This window comes from Leptonychotes weddellii, chromosome 7 (assembly GCF_054177405.1).
Source record: "Leptonychotes weddellii isolate Sample4059 chromosome 7, ASM5417740v2, whole genome shotgun sequence".
In the NCBI taxonomy this organism is placed as follows: domain Eukaryota; kingdom Metazoa; phylum Chordata; class Mammalia; order Carnivora; family Phocidae; genus Leptonychotes; species Leptonychotes weddellii.
Window position 1 is genome coordinate 112,368,964 of NC_138375.1, and position 16,895 is coordinate 112,385,858.

Sequence of the window (16,895 nt, forward strand, 5' to 3'; positions counted from 1 at the left end):
GTCAGACATAACTGGTCACAGTTATACTGTTTTATGGTATGTTTTAAATTTTTTTTACCACATGGCATATTTTGCTTTTTGTTTCTGTTTTGGTTCTTCTACCCTTAGGATGGTATATATTTTTGTTTTAGTGGTCTGTTTTTTTTAAACTTTTTTTTTTTTTTAAGATTTTATTTATTTATTTGAGAGAGAGAGACTGAGAGAGAGAGCACATGAAAGGAGGGAGGGTCGGGAGGGTCAGAGGGAGAAGCAGACTCCCTGCCGAGCAGGGAGCCCGATGCGGGACTCGATCCAGGGACTCCAGGATCATGACCTGAGCCGAAGGCAGTCGCTTAACCAACTGAGCCACCCAGGCGCCCCTTTGTTTTAGTGGTCTGTTTTTATTCATGTATCCTTTTATGCAACTTGGGTCCTCTCTTCTTGCTTTGGTTCTCTCAACAAGGAATCAAACAAGTTCAACAAGAAAATGAGCTTGTGGTTTTTTCCTCCTCATCATCTTCCTCTCCATTACCCAACTATATTTAGTCTTTTTTTTTAAGATTTTATTTATTTGTCAGAGAGAGAGAAAGCACAAGCAGGGGGAGCAGCAGAGGGAGAGGGAGAAGCAGACTCCTTGCCAAGCAAGGAGCCCGATGTGGGACTCGATCCCAGGACCCTGGGATCATGACCTGAGCCGAAGGCAGACGCTTAACCGACTGAGCCACCCAGGCATCCCAATATCTTTAGTCTTATTACTGTGTTTCATTGTGTCTGAGAGATGGAGTCTAGTGTAAGACACACCATTGTTTATGGACCACTTAAGAAAGAAAGGCTGCCAATTACCGTATGACACCCTGTCAACCATAAGGCACATCTTGATTTTAACAATGTTAAAATGTGAAAAGAAAATGTGTTTTAAAATCATTGAAACTATTTATTTATTATTGTATTATTAAATATGCTAAAATTTACTCTTACTGATTATTAACTCTAAATGATAATTCTTTAACTTTTAGCTATATATTCAAACCAGTCAACTTTTTCTACTTTATACCTTCCCTCTCCCCTCTTGCTTTTTCCAAAATTTCTCTAATCATTCTCATAGAATCCTCAGGGATACAACAGTATTCTCTGGGTTCTTGCGTGTTCAAAACTATTTGAGCCTTTACAAACTTGCAGCACAAGTCTGCTGGATATAAATATGCTTGGCTTACATCTTCTTTCCTTGCATAATTTGTACGTATTTTTCTGTTGATTTATGGTGTTGAATGTGGTCATGCTAACCTGGTTTTCTTTTTCTTGTTAAGTCCATACTTTACTTGGATGAGTATCATGTTCATTCTAGGTGATTTCCCCTAGGTACACAGTGTGTTTTTCAATTACATCATCTTTTATTTCAGAAATGGTTTACTGAATTTTAATTTTGTTTTTAAAAGAATCTCAAACTTGTAGAAAACTTAGAAGAACAGTACAAATATTTTTTTTTCCTTTGAAGTATTTGGAGTTGCCGACACAATTGTCCCATTGTCCCTGAGCATGTCAGTATATATTTGCTGCATACAAGGACATTCTCCTTTATTATAATCACAGCATAACCATCAGAATCAGAAAACTGATATTGATAGATCGTTATTCTCTGATGCTGAGTCCCCCATTAGAATTTGCCACTTGTCCCAATGATGCCCTTTATAGTAAAAGGATCTAGAGTCCAGGATTAGTTACATTTACTCGTCTTTTAATCTCATTCAGTCTGGTATAGTTCCTCAGCTTTACCTTGGCTTTCTTGGTCCTTTTGAAGAATACAGGCCAGTTATTTTGTAGAACATCCCTCAGTAGTTTAGTTTTGTGTTTTGTTATGTTACACATCTTTGGCAGGAGTGTTACTGAAGTGATGCTGTGTTCTCTTAGCATCTTATCAGCTGGCATATGATTTCAGTTTTTTCCCATACTGATTAGGCAACGTCTGCCAGATTCCTCCATCCTGACATAACTCCTTTTCTTTTTGTAATTAATATGCATTTTGTGGAGTGGTATGGAAAAGTTCCATTCTTCCTCCAACTTTTATCCATGTATATGTTCAGGTCAGTATGAACTCATGGAATCCGATGTTATTCAATGGGTTATACATTATTATTCATTAAAGTACTTGAGTATTCCCAGGTTTGGCTAGCGGGAGCCCTCGACCTTGACTCTTGTGTCCTTTTAACAGATCATCATTCTTTGAGCGCTTTTACTTTCTGGCTCAACAAGATATTCCAGACTCATGTTGTATTTTCCAGCCCTGGAATTTAGCCATATCTCCAAGGGGCCCTGGTTCCTTTTAGAAGAGAATGGTATTTGGAAACCAAGGTCTGGGCAACTAACTGTGTTATTACTTCTAGACTTCTCAGTGGATAGACAGAGCTATAGAATACATACACACACACAAACACACATATACACATCTACAATTCTAATCCAACACCACAAAGTTCATTTTAACCTTCAACCTTTCCTTTTTGTAACTCCCTTACCTCACAGTGAGAAACTTAGCTCCACTCCATGTATAGCTGACCCTGAACAGCAGGAACCTGACCCTGAACAGGGGCTAGGGGGTGCCGACCCTTGTGGAGTCAAAAATGTGTGTGCAACTTTTGACTCCCTAAAAACTTAACAGCTGGGGCACCTGGGTGGCTCAGTCAGTTAAGCGGCTGCCTTCGGCTCGGGTCATGATCCCAGGGTCGTGGGATCGAGCCCCGCATTGGGCTCCCTGCTCAGCAGGAAGCCTGCTTCTTCTCCCTCTCCCACTCCCCCTGCTTGTGTTCCCTCTCTCGCTGTGTCTCTGTCAAATAAATAAAATCTTTAAAAAAAAAAAAACCAACCTAACAGCTAATAGCCTACTGTTGATTGAAGACTTACCAATATCATAAGCGGTTGATTAAAACATATTCTGTATATTATATGTATTATATACTGTATTGTTACAATAAAGTAAGCTAGAAAGAAAATGTTACTGATAAAATCATAAGGCAGAGAAAATACATTTACAGTAAATACTGCACTGTATTTATTAAAAAAAAAAAGACCCACATATAACTGGACCTGCGAAGTTCAAACTGTTGTTCAACAACATGGTTCTTGAACAACACAGGTTTGAACTACGTGGGTCCACGTACATACGGATTTTGTTTACAGCACTGTAAACATAACATTTTCATTGTTCAAGGGTTAGCTGTATAAAACATTAAAGTGATTCATCACATTAATGATTACAAGAGAAAAATTACATGATCATGTCAATAGAGCATACTCATGACCCCCTGAGTGATAATCCCACAGTGACTACAGCTGGAGCATCAGGGCATCTGGCTGAGCGCAACAGTAAGGTAGCGTGTAGGATTGAAATGACTTGTTCTAAACAACAAAACCGCTGGATTCTGGGAGAAATTTTTGGAGGTGGAAACTACTGCTCTAAAGAAAGCAAATCATTTCAATTCTTAATCTGAACCCTTTTGTAGGCATATTTCTAATAAAGCTATCTTTATGAGAAAGTTAAAATCTTACATTTTCATCAAAGCCTTCTCTTCTGGCTCGCTCAACTAAATCTCCGCTTTTCGCACTAAGAATATAAAATAAAAATCAGAGGCATATGACAATAGAAAGGGAAATGCCAGCATTAAATAAGACCAGCTCTATAGTAAGGATCTGAATTGCATTTTTGGTCTTTCTGATAACATTTGGAAAATGTGGTCATTAATAAATTCTCCAGAGTGTCACATCTCTAGCTATAAAAAAAAATGTTTATATTATGTCCCACTGCCAGAGGCCTGGGTTTCGGAAGCATTTTGACACCAAAATGATTCAGTAGATATAAAGACATCCTTAACTATTTTCTGTAAAAATGTTTTTATTTTGATAGCTAAGTGAATGCACTTAAAGTAGACTAAAATTTTTTCCTACCTTTTTAGGGGGTCTGTATTCTGTCCAGCTTTCTGTTAAAGCTTTTTCTGAGTGGCATAGCATGTGTTATATTAATTTTTAATTAGCTTAGCTTAGAGTCTCATGGCACTCACAGAATTAGGAGGTTCTACGATGTATTGACACGTATTTAGAATCAGCACATTGGATGGTGATTGTTTTGCAATCAAAACCTTACTCTCATTGTGAGTTTCTAATACAACATACAGTTTGAAATGGCAAGTTAAAAATTTAAGTCATCTTACCTTTTTTCGTCTTCTCCCTCTTCAGGTTTCTTTAGTCTGAGTTTTTCAAGAGCATTGTTGTAACTCTGGGCATAATTAAAAATACTTTAAAATTAGAAAAAATGTATATCCCGTATTAATTTTGATCAAGGAATAAGAAATATGGAATGCCTGTCTCCAGGGACTACTACCCTAAAGAAATACGGAGGCAATGCTATGATTATCTTTCACTTTGTCACTGCTTACGTTTTCTGCCTGCTAGTGAAAAAGGAAAGGGTTCTCTTGTGGGCATCGCACTTGAACTTGGAAAAAAAAAAATCTTTGAAAAGCTTTATTAACATATATTGCATTTAAGGATGTTAACACTTTAATGCATGTAACCAGCATCATAATCAAGAGATAAAAGATGAAAAAACCTACACTTCAGCTCACTGGGGGATATATTAATAGTTTCCTTTTACAGGTGAGTTCTTGGACAGAGTTTTTTTTTTTTTTTTTTAAAGATTTTATTTTTTTTTTATTTATTCATGAGAGACAGAGAGAGAGACAGAGGCAGAGGGAGAAGCAGGCTCCCCGCGGAGCAGGGAGCCCGATGCAGGGCTCGATCCCAGGACCCTGGGATCATGACCTGAGCCGAAGGCAGACGCTTAACCGACTGAGCCACACAGGCGTCCCTGGACAGAGTTTTTAAACTCCACCCGCCGCATGGCTCTTAGGACTTTTCCTGTGTGAAGTGCTGTGGTTAGAGCCATGGCTGTGCAGAGATGAGCAAGATGGTACAGACGTGCCTCTACTAACAACCCCAGTGAGGTAGGTGTTAAGAGGACAGGGAAGATGCCACTCTGGGAGATTAGCAGGTCATCGAGCGAATGGAGGGAACACTGCTGGGGTCAGTGAGTGACATGAGCAGGGCCCAGAGGGGAGAGGGATGGCAAGTGATGGTGCACAGCTCTGTGCTCAAACACTGGCTGGGACATACCGTGCTGTCCACGGAGGCATGGAAGGTAGACATGCTACATAGTTCAGTGGTCAGGAATAAAGACCGGTTGGGACGGTGAGACTTGAGAAGGTCCTTCGGTTTAGATAAAGAACTTGGACTTACTTTGACAGGCCCAGAGAAGCTCTGAAGAACTGTGACCAGAGAAGTGATATCAGAGCTGGACTGGCACAGGGAAGAGGCCAGAAGAGGTTACTGGACAGAAGGCCAGGTGAAAAGTACCGAGGGCCCTAACCCAGTGGTGGTGGTGAGAATTCAACATGTCTTTGAATCTCACAAATGTGAACAAAAACTACAGAGATGAACTTGACACAGAAGCCTTGGCAACAGACCATATGAGGGACAGGGAATAAAAAATTCAAGGTTTTTAAGCCTGGAGTGACTGAGAAGAGTGTTGCCATTAACAGAAACATGAAAGTGAGTAAGATAAGATTGTTCATAGAATTTTACTAGCATCTAAGTTAAAATTTTTCTGGAGGGAAGGGACAGTTTTATTATAAAACCCAACATGCTTTGCATTTAGTACACAGCTCAATTGCTATTTGATATATTGAAATCTGAAATAATTTTGGTCACCTTTTTTAAAGCCAGCAAGAAATCTCACTTCCCTGGCAGTGAAATAATACAAATAAGAGCAAGATTGGACCAAAACAAAAAACCCCCACCACTACTTGAGGTTTAAGTGCTATTCAAAGGACAAGAGTATAAACTGAACAAGATTTGTCTTAGAATTCAAATTAGGAAAAGAATTGGACATACCTTTTTAATCATTTTACCAAGTTCAAAATCTGGCCTTCTGCCTATTGAATAATCAGCTTTCACTTCAGAATAAGTATCATTAATAATTGCCAAGAACATGTTCTGGGGAGAAATAATAATTAGTAAAAATTTAGTTTAAATGTTAGTGACTCTGATGAGTGCTGGGATTTTTTTTTTTTTTAAGATTTTATTTATTTATTTTGAGAGAGAGAGAGCCCAGCAGAGGGGAGGGGCAGAGGGAGAGGGAGAAGCAGACTCCCCGCCGAGCAGGAAGCCCGATGTGGGGCTCAATCCCAGGCCGCTGGCATCATGACCTGAGCTGAAGGCAGATGTTTAACCGACTGAGCCACCCAGGCGCCCTGAGTGCTGGGATCTGTAAATTAGATTTAAATTTTAAAAGTAGCCCATATGCTCAGTAATAGAGAAAGCACATCCTGGGGACTCCTAAAAAATCACAAAGGTATGAGCTTTTAGCTGTAAGGGCTAGAAGCCATTGCAATATGGGCAGAATATTTTCATCCCTGCCAGTATGGAATGTCCCAGCTGGAGAGACCTGGGATATTCAAGTTCTATTCGGAGAAGAGTGGGCACATTCCTGGCACACCTCAGACACCAAGACAAACTGAAAACATTTAGACACTGGACTTAGCCTGGATTTCCAGGAATCCACACAATTCCTAATAAATGTAAAAAGCTCTGACGGCTAAGCAGTGATACTATAATTTCTTCTAAATTAATTTCATTTTTTATTCTAAAAAAATATAAGCAAAAAAGGGAACATATATGGTCATACTTACCAGCAGGACAAAGAACACAAAAAAGATGAAAGTGATGAAGTAAATGGGTCCCAGGATACGATTGGCTTGCTGAATGCCAGCAAAATTAAAATCTCCAAGAACAATTCGAAATTGTGCAAATCTTTGATGGGAAGAAAGGAAAACATTACATCCCCTCACACATACATGACAACTGATGGGGGTAACCACTATGTCTAGGAACGTATCCATCCAGCTGCATGTGGCATAGATTCTCTGGCTTTAGTCATGTTAGCTCCGAGTTCTATAAACCTAGGTGTGGAATATCCCCCTACAGGCCAGACAAGGACTTCAACTGATCGACAGTGATTCAGGAAATGAATGGGCTTCCACTTACTGAATCCCACAAGATCTGACCCTTCAGATACCTGCGTACCAACTAGTCTTGGCAATGGCCTTCTTAGCCTTTCTTGTGCCCTTCTAAAACGTAGAACACCTGACCTTGTCCAATAAGGATTTTCAACTTGTACCTAGACCCAAGAACCCTAAGATTTCTAATAATATGTGTAATGTGTACACCTCCTCTGCTAAAATAAGATGCCAACAATTTGTCACTTGCTGAGTCTCAAACAAGTGCTGGTAATGATCCTCAAACATGATTCAGAGGTGGGGTGTTTTTTTTGTTTGTAATTTTTAGGGGGAGAGAGAGAGAGAGCGAGTGAGTGTGCATGTGAGAGAGCAGGGTGGGGAGGAAGCAGGGGAAGAGGGAGAGAAGCAGACTCCCTGCTGAGCGCAGAGCCCAACTCAGGGCTCAGCCTCCGGACCCTGATACCATGACCTGAGCCGAAATCAAGGGTTGGGCACTCAACTGACTGAGCTACCCAGGCGCCCCCTGAGGTTTACTTTATTCTCTTCAATAACTATAAATCTTGGATTTGATGTAAAATAACATTTAAAATATTACACATCTTCATTTTATTAATATTAAAGGTGGACATTAAGGCTTTGAATGAGCATAGTAGTAGCAGAGGTGGAATTAGGAGTCCTTAACATGATATCTCATTCTCTCATCATTAGTTTGCAATGGCATTGCCAGACACACCAGGGATATGTTATCAGTTATGTAGATGATTTATTTTTTTTAACTTGAGAACTGTTTAATTTCATCTTTACTCATAGATTAAACAATTAACTTAAAAAGTATTTGGATCTTTCTTTACAAGTTAAAATTGTTTTTTTAGGAATAATTATCTTTTTAGCTATAATATAAACACCGAGCAGTCTGTAGAAGCAAGTTAGAAATTTTCATAAATGGTGATAAACATTAAGGATTGTTGCTTGAGTTCTGTACTATACCCGTTAATTAAATTTCAGCATTACTTTTAATTAATGTTAATAGATCCAACAGTCCCAGAAATACCTGTGATATCAGATTTAACCTAAATTCCAAAGGAGGTCAGTGGGTCAATTGGTTATTAGGTTAGAAAAAGATTTATTATAGTTTCCATTTTTAAAACCCAGGTTCCTGAATTGATCATTTAAAAATAATAATTTAAAGATTATTAATAATTAGATGAAATTAATCTTTTTTCTTTATGTGAACAGTATATAGGAAAATAATCCCTGTCATTCTTGTTTTGCAACAGTAGCATGTTACTTTATTACTCATATTTTGTTTTCTGGAATGGATAACATCTATTTTACGTTCCTTATGGATAGTCAGAGTTCTAATATTGGACAATTAAAAGAAAAAGGCAGCACTCCAGTTTTTCTGATTATAATAATAATGCACGTTCATGGGAGAAATTTTAGGAAGTACTAAAAAAGTTTTAAAAATTTGTAAGCTAATTAGGAACAACCACAGTTGATACTTTGGGCTTATTTGGATTTATGTTTGATATATTTTGATGCCATGGTTATTGCTGTTAGATGCTTAAAATGAGTTATTTTAAGGGGAAGTCTGGAATGGAATTTTTAATAGTATGTAGATACTTTGCATGATTGGTTAGTCAGTCAAAAGGAAGAAGGCTTCTTGTTCCTGGTTGCTTTTGCCCAGCATGTAAAGGGAACACACAGCTGTAAACAATGAAGGAAGAAAATATATTCAAAGAAATGGGCTACTTGGAGTCCTAGGACTCAAGAGTTGGCTGGAATTTCATCTTGGGTACTTAAGACATGGTTAAATCATTCATACTTAAAGTATTTAGCCTTTCTTTCTTTCTTTTTTTTTTTAAGGCTTATTTATTTAGGGGTGCCTGGCTGGCTCAGCCAGTTAAGCGTCTGCCTTTAGCTCTGGTCATGATCCCAGAGTCCTGGGATCGAGCCCCACATTGGGCTCTCTGCTCAGCGGGGACCCTGCTTCTTCCTCTGCCTCTCTCTCTCTCAAATAAATATTTCATTTGAGAGAGAGAGAGAGAGTGCACAGCAGGGAGGGCAGAGGGAGAGTCTTTAACAAACTCCGTGCTGAGTGTGGAGCCCGACGCAGGGCTGGATCTCATGATTCAGATCACGACCTGAGCTGAAACCAAGAGTCGGTCGCTTAACCAATGGAGCCACCCAGGCACCCCATTTATTCAGCTTTTATTTATTTATTTATTTATTATTTTTTTTTCTAAGATTTTATTTATTTATTTGACAGAGAATGAGAGAGAGAGAGCACATGAGAGGGGGGAGGGTCAGAGGGAGAAGCAGACTCCCTGCCGAGCAGGGAGCCCGATGCGGGACTCGATCCAGGGACTCGATCCAGGGACTCCGGGATCATGACCTGAGCCGAAGGCAGTCGCTTAACCAACTGAGCCACCCAGGCACCCTTATTCAGCTTTTAATACTGGTTTACAATGTTCTTCTACACAAGATACAAAAAGAAAAGTGGAACTGGAAGGAGACCAAAATCTCTCAACAAATACTCTTTCCTCTCTGGTATAGGAGAACGAGAGGCTCTGTTTCAGTTTTGATCAAACTTGATCTGTAATCCTTGAGTTGTATTTACAGGAGAAAAGATAAGTTAAAGCCACCATTTCTCCTTTCCAGAAATTAGCTTGTTAACTAAAGCTTCCATTCAGACCTTCTGACTGAGGTCCAGATACCTCTGTTGTGTAAGTAATGTGAATAACAAAACCTAACCAATTTGCTGAATGGTTATAATCACATAGGAAATGGAGACTTCAAATGCAATGTAATTGTCATTTTTCTCCTAATTGGAGTTTAGTTTGTCTGAGTTTAGTTTATCTACCCTCCCCCCCAACCTAACAGGAACACCATGACTGCTTAGAATACAGGGTTATATTGAATGAAAATACTGTTTTGTAGCTTCCTCATACCCCTGGTAACTTTCTAGAGTTCTCTCTTATAAATTAAAATTCGTAACAGATTGTTCTATCATAATATACCACTGTGGTTAATATGACTTCACATGACTGGATATTTAGCTATTCTTCAGCATTCTCCAAATATTGCCTGGTCCACTGTCTGTCTTCTGTAACTCAGGTTAAACATGTTAGGCCTTCTTGTTCCAGTCTTCATACCTCCTACCTTCTCCTACTTTCCGTATCTCTATGCCACATTTTCAGTAATTTTTGCTGGCCTATTTTTCACTTTACTCATTCTCTCTTCATCTCTTATTTGCTGTCAAACCTGTCAACTAGGTGTTTTGTTTGTTTTTTGTGGAGCCCACTGTGGGGCTCAAATCCACAACCCTGAGATTAAGACCTGAGCCGAGATCAAGAATCTGATGCCCAGGACCAACTGAGCCACCAAGGCGCTCCATGTCAACTAGGTTTTTATTCTCAGTTACTGCAATTTTCAGTTCTGGAATTCTAACTTTTTCAAAGATGTCACTTTTTATACTGTCCTGTTCTCTAAAGATGTTTTCTGACTTATGTTTTTCTAAATATAGTAAGTATTTTGTGATTATTCTAATATTGGAAGTCTTTGAGTCTGTTGTTTGTTATCTGCTAGTTCTTGCTTATGATTTCTTACCCCTTCTGTACCAGGTTGCCTTTGACTATGAGCAGTAAGTTATATTTGAAAAATTGCTTGTAGAAGTAATTTGAGGCTGAGGATGAATAAACTTTCTCCAGAGAGGTTTTTTGTTTGTGTCTGCAGATGCACACAGGCATTCTAACCCAGGACCATCTTAATCCAAGTTTAAGACATGAAATTCCCTGGATACTTCGGTAATTATGAGGGATTGATTCACCTTTAACTTGAGACTTTAGCACTTCAGTTTCCCTGCCTGATGTGTGGAGAGGTTATCAGACAAGCCCTCCCTGCCTCTCCCCCCATGCAAGCACTGGACTTTGTCTTCTGTCTCCTTCTCCTGGAGAGGTGGCCAGAAACACATTTTCTTGACGATTTCTCTGGATTATCAAAAATGCCTTCATGGTGGAGGGTTTGGGGAGGGTGGTGGAGTAGGAAACATTAGGAATATGTCTCCCCACCTAGACAAGAATGACATAGGCAGAATTTATCTGATGTAACTGTTTTGGAATTCTGGAATCTATTTAAGGCTTACAACTTCCAGGGGAAGGCTTAGACAATTTTGGTCAATTTCAGGTTTTAGTTTGGTAAAAGCTACCCATCTGCCACCCCCCAGCCCATGGCAGGGAGCCATGCATATATTCCTGGAGCAGTTTGCATGCAACCTGTGGGAACGAGGGTGGGCATTCAGGACACTGTTCTCCAAACATTAGGGGTCTGTGTTCTGATTGCTCCTTCTGATCACAAGGATGCAGAAAGAGGTGGGCATGTTCCCCTGTCTTTTTCAAGTCCCTCTCCCTCTTGCTGAATTAATGTCCTTGGGATTAAAGAGCTGGTGCCCTCCCCTCCTCCTTCATTTTTCTCTTTTTCCCCTTTTGGGAGCCAGACATTAAAGACATCAAAAGTAACTGCATATACGGAGGAAATTAGAAAGTCACCATGCATCCCCAAGGAAAGGTGCAGGCTCAGAAAAGACCTAAGAAGACCTTTACACTTCAGGCTACTCCTTAGCATGAAGACAGTACCCAATAATAAACAAAACAAAACAAAAAACAGGAAACCCTGGTGAAGGGCAAGAATGTCATTTCCAGGGTTATCACATTCTACATTCAAATGTCCAGGTTTCAACAACAAGAAAAGACAGGACATACAAAGAAGCAGGAAAGTATGACCCAATCAAAGGAAAAAAATAAACCAACAGAAATATCCCTGAGAAAGACCAGATAGCAAAGCTACTAGACAAAGACTTTAAAACAACCATCTTAGAGACGCTCAAAGAACTAAAAGACATGGAGAAAGTTAAGAAAAGGGAGGAAATTCTGACATATTGCATGACACTGATGAATCCTGAAGGCATGCTAAGTGAAATAAATCAGTCACAAGTAGGCAAATACTGTATGATCCCACTAAACACCTAGAGTTAATGAAAATCAAAAGAGAGAGACAAAAAGTAGAATGGTGGTTGCCAGAGACTGGGAAAGGGGGAAAGTGGAGAATTCTTGATTAATGGGCATAGTTTCAGTTTTACAAGATGAAAAGAGTTCTGGAGATGGATGGTGGTGATGGTTGCACAGTATGAATGTACTTAATCTCACTGAATTGTACACTCAGAAATGGTTAAGATGGTAAATTTTACGTGTATCTTAACACAATAAAAAAAAATCCTTATAAACTTAAAAAGAAGGCTTCAGGGCAAAAGAAGCCTTGGATGCTGAGCTTACTTCTCTGGGTTCTTGCCTTTGGGTTTTGGTCCACTTATTATCTATTTTATGGTCAGTTCTTCAATGTTACCTGTATTTCATCTAGCTTTTTAAACTGTCCTGAAGAGGAGGTTGATCTGAATAACCTAGCACATCATTACCAAAAGCAGAGGTCCCCTCATTAATGTATTCCAAAGTTGTCTACCTGTTTATTCTGTGCCGTATACTTCCTTTCTTCTCCACTATCTAGGGTAAGACCAATTTCCAAGTTCTGTAAATTACTACATTTATATTCAATGTCTAATACTACTAAGTTTTATTAGTGACACTTGAATTAAGATCCTAGGAAAGGACCAAGAAGTTGTTGAAACTGCAAACATAATTCACTCAAAAGAAAGCTAATTAGACTTCTCAAATTGTAGGCTGTTTGACATCGGAAAGAATCTCTGGAAGTAACTTAGTCCAGTCCCTTCATTTGTAGATAAAGAAATAAAGGTCTATAAAAGTTGAATAGCTAGTGCAGAAGTCGAAAGTAGAACTATATCCTCTTGGTTCCTAGTCCACTCTTCTTTCTCTAATTAATAAAGGGTTATTTCAGCAAATATTATGAAATTTCTTAGAATTGGCACTTCAAATATATCCACGTGGATAGTGAAAAGAGAGTAATTTAAGACATTTCCTTAGACCAGAACTCCCCCAAAATCAAGTAAAAGGACAAGTAAGTTTGGGGAATTCTTGACTAAAGTTAAAAAAGTTATTGCAGTTTTTCTCAGGGCCATATGTTAATATGCACTGCAAATTTTCAAAAGAGTGATGCAAAATTTCAAAAACTTACTTAAATATGAAGCCATTTCCCACCAATCTTGGTCTAAGTTACACAGAACATATTTTGAGAAATTATATTTCAGACTATCATAATTTTCTTACACACACAGAACTTATTTTACTTACCCAAAAAGGAGAGTGAATTTATTTAAATTATTCACTTAAAAAAAATCTGAATACTTTTCTAAGGATTCTACCTGATCAGTTGTATAAGTTTGTTGCCTGCTGATTGCTTTATGCATATAAAAATATTTTTAAATTTTTTTTTTTTTTTAAGATTTTATTTATTTGCGAGAGAGAGAATGAGAGACAGAGAGCATGAGAGGGAGGAGAGTCAGAGGGAGAAGCAGACTCCCTGCTGAGCAGGGAGCCTGACGTGGGACTCGATCCCGGGACTCCAGGATCATGACCTGAGCCGAAGGCAGCCGCTTAACTGACTGAGCCACCCAGGCGCCCTAAAAATATTTTTAAAACACAGCTTTGCCAGATCAGCAAAGGACAATCAGGTGAATATCAATAAAAGGATTCTAAAGGTAGAGGCCTTAAAGAGAAACATTTAAACTTTCTTTTCTCCAGACAATAAATATTACAGAGACATAGAGGTCAATTTCTGTTATATTTGGTAAGCTTTTTACCAATGAAAAATGAAAAATTATTTTTCTAACTTGACCTCTTAACATTTAAAAAATGGACTGCACTATCCACTGGGATCTTTTAATGCTAAATACTACTGTGAGTGTGACCAGGTATTTTTCTATCAGTGAAAATATAAAACCAAGTTTAAATGTATTAAAACATATATTACTACTTATTATAGGCCTTTCCATGATTTGTTTTCTTCTAAGTTAGTAAATATGATTACATTTACTCTAACAGCTTACATGGCATTTTGAAAAGTGGAAAAGTCGTCAACTTGTGATCCAAAAACAAGAAATCCTAACTGAGCATAAGCAAAGAATATTATAAAAAACATGATGGCAAATCCTACTATGTCTTTGATACAGCGGGACAAGGTTGATGACAGCTGAGACATTGTCTTATTAAAACTTATGAATTTGAATATCTGAAAAAGAACAAAGTTAATTGAAACAGAAGAATATCTAATATCATACTAACAGTAAGTTAAATTAATTTCAGAAAAAATTTGCTTCAAATTAAAGGAAGTGTTTAATAGTGATAGTTAGGAGTGTTTGAGGATTTGCCCACAATCATTGCAAGGCCAACCTACTTTTTAAAGTTACTTTATAGTTAAGAAAATCCTTTTTTTTTTCCATAACTTTGCCGCTTTAGTTCCCATTTTGCTATCTAAAAAAACCACTTATCTAATCTGTTGTATTTAATATAATAAAGTATAAATACCTTTATCCATGCAAAAAAGACGGTGACAGCAATTATATTGTTGTAGTAAGTGTGCCAGTATGCAAGAAAATAGAAGTCTGAATATTTTTCGGTATTTTTTAACAGGTCTCCAAGTAAGAGAAAAATTTGTATATTACAGTATATGTTGAAGGAAACAGTCACAAAACACAACTAAATGGGAAAATAAGAAATGTTAAATTAGAGACAATTTCTACTTCTGATTTTCCTGCAGCCTCCGAACAGACACAGGAAAAAGTTCATCAGAAGTTTAACAAAAAGGGAGGGGAATTAAGACATAGGCTTTTACGTGAATGGAAGTGAACCGCAACTTACAGAAGTTTAAGATAGCAAGACGATCACAAAAGTGCAGAAATACTGGTCACCTGACCATCCTAATCTATCTGCCTGTTTCTTTGAGTCATAAAGCACAAATGTCTAAAATGATTATGTTATTCTGACAAGGCTGCATTTCTGCTCCATGTAACTACATGATACCTAGAAGTTTATTTTTATTTATGTGTTTATGTATTTATTTATAATTCCAGTGTAGTTAACATACAGTGTTATATTAGTTTCATGTGTACAGTATAGTAGTTCAACACTTCCATACACATGATCCTTAAAAGTTTAATATTTTCTACCACGTAACACTGAAAGAAAAAATTTTTCAGTGACACAAAAATAAGCCTTGAGAGCCCTCTGACAGCTCTTCTAGAGGAGGATTTCGGAACAAGGTTATATCAGGTATCACAGCTTTCAAACTGTCATGAAAATCTTCCTTTGACTTCCTTTGCCTGAAATGCTCAGATAGTTAAACGTTCAATGTTAGGCTGTATGTTAAGTATTATCGGGGATACCAGAGAGGTAGGTGGTACATTTCCTGACTCTGAGAAACTTTTAATCTGGTTTTGGGAAACAAGGATTATATCCTGGATTGGCTATAACTAAGGGTCAGTAAGGGTGTATAAGCCAGAAATGTTTGTTCATTGTTTCTAAGACCAAGTTCTTACCATTTGTCCCACCCTGCCTACCTCTTTGTTTTAGTCCATTCCATTGACAAGAACTGGCAGTTTTTGGATTTCTTTCAGAGACTATATTCCCAATCCTGGTATTCGCTGTGCCCACAAACTACCCTCTGGCTGCTCACTCCCCCTGGACCCCCCTTTCAGTATTCTTCCTAGGCTTGATTTTGCATATTCTTTCAAAATTCAGTGTGAGAGGGGCGCCTGGGTGGCTCAGTTAAGCGTCTGCCTTCGGCTCAGGTCATGATCTCAGGGTCCTGGAATCGAGCCCCGCATCGGGCTCCCTGCTCTGCGGGAAGCCTGCTTCTCCCTCTCCCACTCCCCCTACTTGTTAACTGCCATGAAGTATTATTCCTTGTGTTCCCTCTCTCGCGTGTCTCTGTCAAATAAATAAATAAAATCTTAAAAAAAAAAAATTCAGTGTGAGGAGGAAAACAGAGAGGCACATAGAAGAGTACATGTACAAAAATAACCATGATTTTCAACATGACGCCCTATAAGAAACACATTTTTTTGAGTGAGGGGAGACCTACTGTGTGCATTAAATAATAATACCTATAGAATCACCTATTCTTCTAAGTTTATGCTGGTTTTCTCAAGGACCAAATCAGAGAAAAAAAAATATTTTTATTTTAGAGAGAGTGAGCGAGAGAGAGCACAGAGATAGAGTGGGAGAAGCAGACTCCCCACTGAGCAGGGAGCCTGACACCAGGGCTCGATCCCAGGACCCCGAAATCATGATCCCAGCTGAAGGCAGATGCTTAACCAGTTGAGCCACCCAGGCGCCCCCAAAAATAGACTTCTTACTTTTGGAGGCCCACCGTTAGTATGCCCTATGACAGTTCCTTTTATAATTGTACTTGCAGCTTTGAAATTGTACCAGCTGGGCTCCTGAAGAGCTGAGGGGTTGGGGTGGGGGTTTGGGACTTGGGGATGGGGGAGAGAGAGACGGAGCTGCCCCTTAGCTAGTTGCCAGATGAAAAGTTTGCTTTTTACACCTCCCTCATTGGTGCGTTCAGATTTGATTCCCTCCAACAATACATATGAATGTATACTTACCACCAAAAGTAGTAATTCTAGCCAGTTCCAAACACTTTTGAAATAGGCAGACTTAAATTCTCTAACTTTTTGGGCTTCTTGTGTTGTGAAGACAATAAGAAAAATACAAAATGTGATTTCACAGGAAGCAATAATATAATCATAGTAGCTAACATATCTGAGGAGCTTCACAGAGTTAAACTGCCATGAAGTAATTATTCCTCCAGTTGCAGGGAATTCTGCCACCAATCTGTAAAATTAGGTTAGTGAAAGTAACTGTTCATTTATTTCAAGCATTTATA

At 38.5% G+C, this 16,895-nt stretch overlaps 1 protein-coding gene across 1 annotated transcript in view; it reads right to left on the bottom strand.

The window, feature by feature from the left end:
• PKD2L2 (polycystin 2 like 2, transient receptor potential cation channel) overlaps nt 1-16,895 on the bottom strand; it is a 38,837-nt gene that overhangs the window by 8,987 nt on the left and 12,955 nt on the right. Inside the window, exons 6-12 of the mRNA XM_081825610.1 lie at nt 16,615-16,843; nt 14,534-14,704; nt 14,056-14,237; nt 6,714-6,834; nt 5,917-6,018; nt 4,182-4,246; nt 3,523-3,577 (exon numbers count right to left, since the gene is read on the bottom strand). Of these exons, the coding sequence (XP_081681736.1) occupies nt 3,523-3,577; nt 4,182-4,246; nt 5,917-6,018; nt 6,714-6,834; nt 14,056-14,237; nt 14,534-14,704; nt 16,615-16,843 (925 nt within the window). The remainder of the gene's footprint in view (nt 1-3,522; nt 3,578-4,181; nt 4,247-5,916; nt 6,019-6,713; nt 6,835-14,055; nt 14,238-14,533; nt 14,705-16,614; nt 16,844-16,895) is intronic.